At 38.9% G+C, this 12,827-nt stretch overlaps 1 protein-coding gene across 4 annotated transcripts; it reads left to right on the top strand.

Moving 5' to 3' along the window:
- The first annotated feature begins 239 nt into the window (after positions 1–239).
- Positions 240–8,543, top strand: asrgl1 (asparaginase and isoaspartyl peptidase 1). 4 transcript variants are annotated; one of them, XM_067528846.1, is made up of 9 exons: positions 241–1,930; positions 2,320–2,531; positions 3,130–3,157; positions 3,872–4,079; positions 4,201–4,343; positions 5,291–5,445; positions 5,532–5,653; positions 6,755–6,865; positions 7,152–8,543. In XM_067528846.1, the coding sequence occupies exons 4-9, from the start codon at positions 3,893–3,895 to the stop codon at positions 7,364–7,366; spliced, it is 933 nt and encodes a 310-aa protein (XP_067384947.1). In that variant the 5' UTR covers positions 241–1,930; positions 2,320–2,531; positions 3,130–3,157; positions 3,872–3,892; the 3' UTR covers positions 7,367–8,543. The 4 variants fall into 4 exon arrangements, with proteins under 4 accessions (XP_067384957.1, XP_067384964.1, XP_067384947.1 ...); XM_067528856.1 differs by lacking the exon at positions 3,130–3,157 and having other exon boundaries at positions 240–1,930; positions 3,820–4,079; XM_067528836.1 differs by lacking the exon at positions 3,130–3,157 and having other exon boundaries at positions 1,768–1,930.
- The last annotated feature ends 4,284 nt before the right edge of the window (positions 8,544–12,827 follow it).

Raw genomic sequence — 12,827 nt, forward strand, 5'->3', positions numbered from 1 at the left:
TTGAATGGCAGAGTCACAATATATAGAGATGGAGATAGGTGTGTGTGTGTGTGTGTGTGTGTGTGTGTGTTTCTTTTAAAATCCATTTAAATTATAGAGATTGTCAAATGAAATAACTAAATATATTACAATACAATAAATTAAACTGAAAAATAGAAAGGAGAACAATGGGCTCCTGTTTTTAAACTGCCTGTTTGTTGTCATGTACACCAACCATTAGTTCAGTGTGTCAATGAGAACAAATATACTGCAAAATGCAGTAAAAAAAGATAACGATTGAATAAGAAATGAAATTTGCCTTTTTATTGAAAATGATGCCAAAATGAAACTGTTGGTAATTCAAGTCGAAAGAACCATCTTCTGTTATATGAAAACCCTTCACTGTAAGAGTGTTCGCCTTTTCCTCCTCCTCCCCTCTCATTCTTACACGCAATGATTGCATTGCGTGTAAGAATGACGTGCATTCCCCCTTTTTTTTTTCTAGTTCCCACCACCCTCCCTCCCTTCATTTCTATCTCTCCTTCCATTACTTCCTTCTGCCCTTCCTCCTTATTCATCCTTCCAAGCTTCAATCTCTGTCTCACACCCCCACACACAAACCGCATGTTCCGCAGCATGTCAGTGTACTGTATAATATTGTAAGATAAGGCAGTGTTTCAATATTACTATTCAGATATAGAGGAATAAGTCACATTGATCACACAAACAGTGCTGCATTAAAACATTCTCTTGTTGCCCAATAAAATGCTATGTTTTTGCAAGACCAACAAAAGCCTACTGGTCACCAAAGTCAACACTAAACTAATTCAGTCAAGGTCAGGCAGCATAAACATAAGCATTGGAAGTTAATAGAAAAACATCATTAGCTCCTAAATTTGAATTTGTATTTCAGCACCACGGTCAGCTCACATGCTGCTGAAATCTATCCGGCGAAAGCAAATCCAAACCCATCAAACAACTTCCTGAACATTACTGCAGGCATGCAACAGTGCATACTGGGTGCATAACTTGTTCAATAGCTCTGACTCAGCTTTAAGGAGGTTTCTATTTAGGGATGCAGTGTTTAAGGGTGAAAGCCAAATAGTTTACACATCAAGCTCTCTTATGACAGCAAGTTAACTTGCTAAAAATCTAGATAAAAATATTTAATTATTGTGATATTTTCTGCATACAATCATTAGTGAAGTCTTTCATAGGATATGGACTTGTACTTTACTACCCATGGGTATTGTAGCTGACATATACAACTTCTGCTTACGATACAGTATTCATCTGGCTCAGGAGGGAGACCAGTTGTCTACAAATCGCAGAGTCTGTGGAATGATTTCCATTCTCCTGTGAAATTTAAAAGTGTCATTGAGCAAGACATTAAACCCCAAGTTAGTTGCTCCCAGTGGGTCGGGCCACCGGCGGGTGAGTGTGTGAATGGCTGAATGAGAAGCACTGTACAGCACTTTGGGTACTGACCACATAAAGAAAAGTACTATATAAGTGCAGACAATTTCCCATATGAAATTGTTTTTATACACACTAATACAGTTACTGTGATGAAGATGTCTTTGTCTCGCTGAGACAAAATAATCAACCCACAAATTATCAAAAAATAGATAGATAGATGGATAGATAGATAGATAAATAAATATATAGAGTGTATGTGTGTGTTTGTGTGTGTGTGGGTATGTGTGTACAGAGAGTAGTAAAGGTTTTAGAAAAATTAGCGACAGTTGTGTTTTATTTCAAAGTTTTGAATGGTCACTTCCCGGAAGTGCTGCTGCTTCTTCTCAGCTTCACGACTCTCCGGTGTCATTTTGATGAGACCCAAACACACTAGACGTTAGTTTCTAATACTAGGGAGTAGTGACGTCGTGTCACATGACCAACCAGCGAGCGCTCGATTCCGTGGTGATGCCGAAAGTCTCGCATATTAACGGTCAGTATGGTCCCGAATTTCACGGACATCAATACATGCTCGTTGTACACACGTGGACATCTACCAGTACAAACATTTCCACAGTGGTTGTCATTTGATGTGCAGTATCGATGGCAGAAATGTTGGCGTTGTTGGTCGTTGCAATCACTCGTCGGGGGTCGCAACTCGCCGCCGTGTAGGTGACGCAGCACCACATGGAAATAAAAAGGGAAACTGGTTATTGATTTACCTTTGAAATCAATAACCAATTCCACCAGTAAAACAATTAGTTCCCTTCTTGCATTCTTACGTTGACACACACACACACACACACACCTCCATTCAATATAAAAAACGATTGATTAAATCGATGACAAATGTAAATTTAACAGTATGTTTTATTCAAATAGCCGGAGCTCCCGAGTTCACCTGACCTCCCCAACATGGCGGCGACGCAGACGTACGTTGCAGCGCGACGATTACGTGTATTGACGGGGAAGTATAATTCAGCCTGTAGAAACTACCGGCTACCGTGATTGTTGTCATTTCTGCAGCGGTGCGCATATGTCGGCGTACGTGCTCCACATGTGATATCTGCCAGAAAAGCCTAACGTTCTTCAGGGTAAGTAGCTCGTGCACAAACTTTTTAATAAACGAACAGTTATGTTGTTGTGCTTTATATGTAGTTAGCTTCGGTCTGCGTCATTTGCAGGGCTTGACATGAACTTTACCGGCAACTGTGTCTAGTGGTCAGTTACTAACCACGTACCGTTTCTACTGGCCACAATTTCCTGTTGGGAAATCATGTGTTATTTGATTTAAGTTGTAGCTTGAACTAGATTTACAACTATTTTCAATGTTATTGACCATCGGACAAACACCACTACATAAAATCTGTCTCTGTAGGTCACTATCAAACATTAAGCTCTGATAAGGTTGTGCGTAAAGTTCATTGTATGAAAATGTGCAGCCTGTTTATTTAAAGACAGAAGATAAATTGAACATACGTAAACTAAGAAAATAAAATCTAGCAATGTAAATGCTGATTAAACTTTTATTAGAAACAGCAGTCAATACACTATATAGAAAAAAAGGGAAGAAGGATGAACACTTTTTTTTTTGTCTAATCAATTTAAATTCATAAACTTAAAAAAAACAACTTGACTTTACATTTTATCTGTGTTCTTAAGAATTGTTTTTTACTCTTTATGTTACTGCAGTATGACACTACAGAGAGAGAGGAAAAAGGTATTTGTAAAGTTCTGTGATGCCGCTTCTTCATGTTTAGTTTGGTTTTAGACCCCAAATGACCTTTTGATCTTTTAATCATGTCAGATTTTTTTCAAATCACCAGAACAGCAAAACAAGCATCGATCAGACGACAATAGTTTTATATATTTACAGACCATTTGTGCTGTAAAAGATGGGACATGCTTTGTTTAAACACATTTATTTTGAAAAAGTATGGGAAGTAAACATTGCGTGGCTCAGTAAGTAAAGGCAGTCGTCCACGGAACCATCAGTGGTTCGATCCCCGGCCCTGGCTATATGTCGAAGTGTCTCTGGGCAAGACACTGAACCCCTAACAGCCCATTCCCCTCCCCAGCTGTGCAGTGCCGGTCCAAGCCCGGTAGATATTGGGGAGGGTTGCGTCAGGAAGGGCATCCGGCGTTAAAAACTGTGCCAAATCAACATGTGGACAATGATCCGCTGTGGCAGCCCTGAACTCATGGGATAAGCCGAAAGGACAAAAAAATAAAAATAAATAAAAAAGGGAAGTTAACATTGCACAATTTAAAACTAGTGTTATGCAGCAGTCTGCCGAAAAATCACTTTCCACATCCATGTAAATGTGAAATGGGCTGATAACCCATTGTTAGTATAAAGGTTGGTGCTGATCTCACATTTAGGAAACCGGGAGGATTTTGGTCTGACTGCATTCTTACTTCGTATCCAACCTAGTGACTTTGTGAGGTGGTTGACATGTTGCCAGTGGTAGTGGTCCATGGAGGGGCGGGTCATGTCCCGAGGACGCGCGCAGAGCTGTCCACTGCCGGTGTGTGCTCAGCAACCCGAGCAGGGTACAACATCCTCAAGGGAGGGGGCAGCAGCATGGATGCAGTGGTGGAGACTGTGACCCAACTGGAGAATAACCCCGTCTTCAATGCAGGTGATAAACATCACATGTGAATCATTAACACATACGGTATTGTTGGGGGTGCAGCAGGGATTAAATTATTTGTCCCCACTTATTAGATTCTTACAGATATTTTTTTCAAACTATATTTTAGGCTGTGGATCAGTGCTCAATGTCAAGGGGGAGATAGAGATGGACGCCCTTGTGATGGACGGGAAAACACTGGGTAGTGGTGCTGTGTCTGCTGTACGCAACATAGCCAACCCTACTCAGCTAGCAAGACTGGTTATGGACCAGGTACAGCAGTACAGAACAACACATGTCTATACATGCACCCAAAAGTATTGTGCACATGTTTACAAGCTCTTAAATTCTGCAAGCATAACGCCCTTCAAACCAAACATTTTAAATATTAATTTCTCTGCATAGCTGCAGGAAACATAGATCTACAGTGCCCATCATTATCAGAGGACAATGACTTGTGTTTGCCTTTCAACCTGCTAAGACTGTTAACAAACTTAAGTGGTACAGTGACTTTAAAATGTATTCGTGCTCTTTTTTGGACAAGACATTGAACCTAGTACCATATTTATTGTAGCAGAAATAAACAACATTTTCCCCATGGGATCAAAGTATAAACATTTTGTGATCATGGAAGCTCCAGTTAGTGGGCGAAACATTTTCAAGTCACTAAATGTCTCTTACAGTACAGTTATACGTCACCTTTTGTACAGATTAATGCAATTCAAAGTGCTGCACAGATTATTGAAAATGTATACATTTTCAAAACAGGTCTGACAAGTTCAGTCTTAAAAGGTGTAGGGAGAACACTAATTTACAGGGACTGGTTTATAACAGTTAAAACATCGCTAGACAATGATTAAAAGAGAACGAAGGTGGAAGATTTCAGTTTTAATACGTGTTGCTGCCATCAACTTTAAAATAAGCTAATATTTTCCACGAAATAGTAAAATCTCTGTTTAAACATCGGATACTTTGTTTATGTTTATAATGAATAAAATATGGGTTGATGACATTTTCAAATCATTGCATTCTGTTTTTATTTACATTTTACGCAACTTTTCTTGAACTGGGATTGTAAAGAGGTACAAAAGTTACATAATGTTTGAAATGTAATGTAAATGTATTTTAAACATTACAGATGGCTTTTATTCATAGATGATTTTATAGATCTGAACTTCCTTTTTTTCTTTTTCTTCTTTTTTGTTTTTTTTTTTGTTTAGACCAGCCATTCGTGCCTGACAGCGGAGGGTGCCAGTCAGTTTGCCCGGGCCATGGGCATCCCTGAGGTGCCCCTAGAGTCCCTCATCACTGACTACTCCCGTATGCGCTGGAAGGAGAACCTGGCCCCTGGAGCTAACCCTGTGGAATGCCAAATGTGAGACATTACAGTATACGTTATTACCTTTTAGTGTATAATGTGTATAACAGGTGTTTGACATACTGATGTGTTGTTCTGTGTAGGGGGAAGATGGGGACAGTTGGAGCTGTGGCAGTGGACACTGAGGGCAATATAGCCTGTGCAACTTCCACTGGTGGAATTCTGAATAAGATGGAGGGACGGGTCGGTGACACACCCTGCATCGGTCAGTCTTTACACATATGAATTAAACTTTTATAGTGTGAAAGTGCCATTTGAACCCTTCTTTTTACCACGTACTCATTGTTCCCTGTCTTCACCAGTCTGTTGACCTTTGACCAGCAGATCTTTGACGTTTGTTGTCAGTCAGTAAAGAAGCAGGTTTAGTTAATAACTGACCATGACTGCAGACTGTATTGTCTAACTACAAATTTGAATGCACCTTTCTTTTGTGTTATTATGTATTACAAGTGTAATATTGACCAATTCATGTTTATTATGCCTGAGCAACAGCACTGACTGTTACACTTATAACCTCATGTCACTGAGGAATATGCCAGAACCCCATATGTAATTTGGAAAGGATGCATTGGTGTGACAGGGGCTTAATCATTGCAGGATTGTTTCAGCTCAGGTTTAGTAAACAACAGCAAGAGGATTTTGGCTGTGTCAGTCCGATGTAATCTGTCACTATCAGTAAATGAGTGACTATATAGTCATGAGTCAGTAACCAGATTACAGCCTCTATCTCTGTGAAACAGACATGTGAAATGACCAACAAAAGCCTTTGGGTAAAAAGTCAGCAAAGACAAACTCACAAAACGGATTTAAAAAAAAAAAACCTTCCAAGAAGTGAGTTTTTCTCATTTGCTTAGACAGTTGGCCACTTTGACGTCTCAACAGTTCACACACAGGTGAAAAAAGAGGCTCACTGCCCGAAATAACACACTTTCTGTGCAAAATGTTCTTACACTAACAAAGCAATTAAGACATGCAACAAAAGCAAACATTTTCCTCTAACAACATAACTTGACAAACTCTGCTGCACTCTGCCCCTGCACAATTTCGAGATGGCCTCAATATAAATAATGGATAAAAAGACTAGTTCTAATGTGAAAGTTGAGTTCGTGGAGACCATGGCTAAAATAATTGATTCGTGAAGTGACCAGAAACATGGCTTAGAGTGACTTGAATGCCAACAGCTTGTTTCTGCTTCCACCAAGTGGCCAATGTATTGATTAAACCACTATCACAATGTGTTATTTTTACCACATTACTCTGAATTGTAGCAATAGGTTCTAATTAGATTTTCTCTTGTGGGTGTTAGGGTCTGGAGGTTATGCTGATAACAACATAGGAGCAGTGTCAACAACAGGTCATGGAGAAGCCATCATGAAAGTTACCCTGGCAAGACTCATCCTGTTTCACATGGAGCAAGGTGAACACTCACGCAAGCCACCTACACTCTTTTTTTTTTTTTTTTTTTTTTTTTATAAATTTTTCACCTCCTCACACTGAAAACAAGTTATTTCTTTTTTTAGAAAACAGACAAGTAGTCAAGTAGTTACTGGTGGACCAGAAGTCCCAAGACTCCTGAATGGGTTTCACAAAGTATTCAAGTCTGTTGCCTGAGTGTCCGTGAAATTTGTTGCTGACTGAGTCTGTTCGAGCATCAACATTTACTCCTGATTTCCAAGCGTATTCATTCTCTCTTCTGTTCTCAGGTCACTCAGTGGAGGCAGCCAGCGATTTGGGCCTGGCGCACATGAAATCCCGAGTGGGTTCATTGGGTGGGGTGGTGACAGTGGACCCCCAGGGGCACTGGGCTGCTCGCTTCAACAGCCTGCAAATGGCCTGGGCTGCAGCCCAGAAAGATACCCTGCACTATGGCCTGTACACAGGGGAACACTTCACACAGGACCTTGATGATCCACACTAATCAAAAGTACAACTCTTGGGTTTATGATTTTCACGCTTATATTGTGTACTGTAGGGACATACTGGTAATAAGAATAGTAATTTGGTTTTACACTCCACATAGCTCAGTGTTTTTTATTCAGTGTCTAATAAAACTTAGATGCCTTCAGTCACATTGAACTTGCTTCTTCTGGTTCTAGTTTGAGTTTTACATGTACATAAATACCATTAAATTTCACTTTGACTTCCCAATATTAAACCATCTCTCTATTTCTGACTGGAAAATGCAAGTTGAAAATTTATAAGGTTAATTGGTTTATCTGTTCGAGGGGAGGTCAGTTAATTTCTCTAATCTTTCTAATCCTGATGTGGTGATGAACATCTGTTCAGTCAATGTTATGACTAGTTTTGGTGTGGTGCTCACTCAGACCTATGTTATTTTTATTAATTCTCTTATTACTGTAGTAAATACATTTTAATAGTTTCAAATTTCATAAAGATTGTTGTACAACATTGTCACATTTTGATCTAAATTACTGTCTTGTTCTGTAGATGACAAAATGTTTAATATGGCTAAGTTTACACTTGTGGCAATGTGCACTTCATTCAATTTTATGATTAAATTAAAACTTTTCCATATTACAGAACATAACTAAATTCCTCCAAATGCATTTTTTCATTCTTTTTATTAGGATTTGTAGACAATTTAACAAAATGTGCTTTCAATATACTGCATAACTTGGAGTCTGCCATGTATGTATTTCTCAATGTGTTTACTGCTGTTTCCAAACATTTTTATCAGTTTGTTGTATAAAGAAATACTTTGACATAAACCTCAGAGAGAGAATGATAATGTGAATCCATGTTATTTTACCATCATAACTGTTTGAAATTTGCCAGTATTTTTGATGTGCTGGGTAACATGCCAAATACCTCCCCCCGGTGGTGTCACGTGTGTATCCCCATTTTACCTTCTACTGCAGCTCATTAACTCACATAATTGCATTAAAGGCTTTTAACATATTTTGCTCCCTTAACCCTAAATGATAATTTAGCACTGCAGATTGTTTGATTCAAATGCCACAAGTTTTAATCAAGTGTTACATCTTTATAATCTTGACTTTATTCTGTAAAGTGCCCTGAGATGACTTTGTTGTGAATTGGCGCTATATAAATAAAGTTGAATTGAATTGTCAGCACAGTAGGAGTTGATAGAAAATTATTTGTGATGCTTAAACATCGAAACTGGGCAGAAATAAACTCAACCTCTTATGACGAATAAGTGTTACTTTTAAATGTTTTAAGACTGTATCTGAACATTAATCATATTAAAGAATTAATTTGTAACCTTTTATAACCTCTTTTACATGTATTTATTTACATTTTAAAAAAGTTTTCACTTGATTTCTCCCAAAGTGTCTTCTGAAAATTTCTTCCTTATTTTCAAGAGCTAAAGACTCACAGAAAATGAGGAAAGCAACAGAAATTTCAAAAATGGAAATGTGAGATTTGAGTTAATAGACAATGCCATAAACTCACCTACAGCATGAACAGAATGTTCCTGTGGATGTGGTCATTTCCGGTGTCCTCACATTTTATTGCAGCAGTGACTCCTCATCAGCCTTATACTATTTCTCCTCCACTCCGCTCTGCTGTTACAGATTTTCATGCATCCAATAGTGGAATTGACTCCTAATTTTGTATGTCTGCAGTGTGCTCCACACCAGCAAATAGTCTGGTGACTGTGGCCATGTTCTATTTAATCTCTAGTGCCTCTGCCATGTCATCAGTCAGCTGCCTTGTACAAAAGTTAAACCCTTGTAGAGCCTTTCATTTGTGGATAAGAACAGTTAAGGACAGGCTCAGCTTATTTTCAACAAACACAAAGTCACACAGGTGGCACAGTGGAGGAGTGGTTAGCGCTGCAGCCTCACAGCTAGAAGGGCAAATGTTCTAGACCATGTGTCACCTTTCTGTGAATGAGGTTTCTCCCGGGACTCTGGTTTCCTCCCACACTCCAAAGACACGCATGTTAGGTTAACTGGTGACTTATAATTGCCGGTCGGTGTGAATGCATGTCTGTATTTGTTTTCCCTGAGTCATACGCTGGCAACCTGTCCAGGGTGTACCCTACCTCTTGCCCTATGACAGCTGGGCTTGGCTCCAACCCCTCCAGGCTGCAGACACAACTAACCAAAGTTAAATAGACAAAAATAAGTGTTGGCTTTACCATCTTTGTATTTATTAGGGACAATGCCATTAAGTAAATGACCAAAGTTAAACTTTGATGCTGCCTGATGTTAGTTTTTGTCTGGCTAACGGAGATGTTTCAGGTTTTCATATTTGTAAGTACTTTGTAGTTGTAACTAGATGGTTACTTGTAAACTAGATAGTTTGTTGAGAACATAGTGTCTGTTTCCTTTTTTCTTATACATGACCAAAGTTAAACTTTGGTCCATCCATCCAACAGTTTTGCAGAGGGAAGTATCTCCAGTTCATAGTTTTGATTGATAATGTGTTTTTGTGTATTCTGTAATATCCCAATTCCACTTGGTGCAGCATTGACCTCATTGAAGTAATTATTTTTCTCCTGTTCTTAAGTTAAAAGCATCCAATTATCTGGGCATGGCCTGCATGAAGTCCAGAATGAAGTGTCTCCTGTAGATGGGGTGGTGACCGTGGACCCTCAGGGCCATGGGGTCACTCATTTTCCCACCTCACAGAGTGGCTGCAGCTCAGGAAGATATGGCATGTAGACTGACTTCAAAGAGGAGATACAGAGGATGGGAAATACCGACAGAAATGATTCGAGTTGTTTCTTTCAACTTCTGTTTTCCAGAAAGCACATTATGGAGGCTGAACCAGTAAAAAAAGTTAACATGCAAATAGACAGCTGTGGTTTCCTGTGTCTTCTCACCACTTCTAACAGATCAGTGAAATTTGACCCGGAGTCGCTGTCCTCCCCTTCCTTTGTTTCTCCTCTGACACGAGTGCATTTCCATGTATACAAAGCACGTCAGCCTAGAAGCACTACATCTCTTAGCTCCCACTGATTCTACTGGTAATCTACAAAATGTTTGCAGTTTGCTGTTAAATGTATTGAGATTTGTCTTCAATGACTGTCTTCTTACTCCATTGCTGCTGATCAGATGGTCGTTACTAGAAATGTTGTTGTCCCTGACCACTGTGTCTCATGCCTCATTTTATCCACGAGGACACTGTTGTAATGTTGTGTGAGTTTAAATTTTAGTGACTGTCTACACAGCACTTCTTCTAAGTTTTAACATTAGGATAACAAAAAAACATAGGACACATTACATTTATTCAGATGTAATAGCAATATTTATTAAAATATGTCACCAACTTTGCAGTTTCACTCAGCTCTACAGAGATTTTTAGTATCTTTTTGCTGATGGTCTTGGTTTTATGGGGGTATCATTAATTCTTACATTTCAGCCACAAGAGGCTGCTGTTCAGAGACACTCCAAAACAGGATCTGTGTCAACTGCTCCAAAACATTTAAAAATTTCACAAGATCACAAACAACCTTCATAAAATCTGTGATATCCTGTTTGTATGTATGTTATCATGTATCATTCAAAGGTCCCTTTCTCTCGTCAATGTTTTAAGCTGCAAAACACAATTGTGAATCAGCTCCTTGAATATTTGGATCAATTAGCTTTTTAGTTATAGGGTGTTAAGTCAGACTACAGATTTTATATTATTCCAGAAATACATTTAATGCCTTCTCAATCAACAAAAATTCAGATACATAATTGAAGACTGTTAATACAACACGTCAGCTAAGCAGTGCATAAAGTCTGGGAGGCCAGATTGAGGTGGTTTGGACATGTTCAGAGGAGAGACTGCGAATGTGTCAGTAGAAGGATCCTGAGGTTGGAGCTACCAGGCAGGAGGTCTAGAGGAAGCGCAAAGAGGAGATTTATGGATGTAGTGAGAGAGGACATGAAGTTAGTTGGTGTGAGAGAAGAGGATGCAGAGGACAGATGGAGGCACATGATTCTTACCCTAATATTATTGGACAAACCTCTCTACAAGCTTTATAGTTGTCCCAACTTTAAATCATTTTGAAAAAATAATTTTGAAAAGTAGAAATTATAGATTCCATGTTTATTTGATTTATCTTTTAAATGGCCTTCATTTCCTTTTTTGAAATAGAAGTATTAAGTAAGTTTGGCTACCAACCAAGTAAGATGTCAGCTACTTGACCGAAGGGCAACGGGCTCAAAAAAAGCCCAAGGCCTGATAATATAACTTTTAAAAACCTTATACATACATGAAACAATTATAATCTATTTGACTACAGTGTCATCTCTCCTGTACTGACACTCAGCCCCTGAACCTGATTTCTATCACATGCAGTAGAACCACTTATCAGCCTCACAACCAGCAGCCCTGGCTTCTCTCACAGCATGCATGACTACTAACAAAGACTGTGGCCATGTTCTATTTAAGGTGTGTCAGTGAGCTAACATGTACTGTAACCGGGCTTTGGAACTGGTATGCCTGCCTGAAATATAACCGTTGATAGCATTGTTGGTTGCATCACATGAGAAATATCTACAGTGCAGGCACAAACATGGTGTGCAAGGGCCCAGGACTGATTTACTGTTAAATTCTACAAATGTTGCCTGATGGTTTATCTTGTTATAGTATTAAACAAAATGTATTCTGAGTTCACACTGAACTGCTTTAAGTGGGGGTGTTATTGCCATCTTTCCTAGATCTCACATTCCCACCTATTAGCATGAGTAACATTATCATCGCAATCTCTCTTTCTCTTTAAAATGTGTACCATTGTGTGTGGAACAGTGTTCATTGCTCGTATTGGTCATAGTAGTTAAGAGTTCCTATTATACTGTGGATTGATGTTTCATCTATGCTTAATTATGAAGGTATTAAATTTAATTTCAATTTATACAGTACATTTTAAGAATGCCAGTAACTAGATGTTTATCCTAACTTACTGAACAGTGTAAATGGGATATTATCTGTAGGTCACATATCCACCCACTGCTTTAAGTGTAAACTGCTTTACCTAATTCCCACATCCTTATGCTGCTTTGAGTATAAACACTTGCAGTATACTTCAACACAGAGGTATTTTATCTCTCTTCAGATCTTGATACCAGTAGATTTCTGTTCTAGTTTGTACCCTAAACAAAGCAACAGCAAGGTTAGTGGAAAAAAAGAAAACAACACAAACGCATAGTACGACTTCGGGTTGAAAGCATGAGATCCAGTATCTTTCAGGACAAGTTTGTTTGTTTCACTCTCCTGTCTTCAAGTGGCCGGTTCAGATCTAGGATCTGGGCTTGGCCCAAGCGCTGTACAGCTTCAGGACAAAGCAATTCCAATCCTGGAACTTTAACGTGTAACACAGTAGGTGTCACATGGACCAACAAAGCTTTTGTCTATGCTACTTTCATGCCATATTTGCGAAAAAATTAACTCTGCATCAT

This window comes from Channa argus, chromosome 1 (assembly GCF_033026475.1).
Source record: "Channa argus isolate prfri chromosome 1, Channa argus male v1.0, whole genome shotgun sequence".
Taxonomy (NCBI): domain Eukaryota; kingdom Metazoa; phylum Chordata; class Actinopteri; order Anabantiformes; family Channidae; genus Channa; species Channa argus.

Bases quoted from the DNA above. Each gene is read 5' to 3' on its own strand.
- asrgl1 (XM_067528856.1), top strand. From the start codon at position 3,893: ATGTTGCCAGTGGTAGTGGTCCATGGAGGGGCGGGTCATGTCCCGAGG. The intron at 4,344-5,290 runs GTACAGCAGTAC...TTTTTTGTTTAG, and splicing joins CAAGACTGGTTATGGACCAG to ACCAGCCATTCGTGCCTGAC. The intron at 5,654-6,754 runs GTCAGTCTTTAC...TGTGGGTGTTAG, and splicing joins CGGTGACACACCCTGCATCG to GGTCTGGAGGTTATGCTGAT.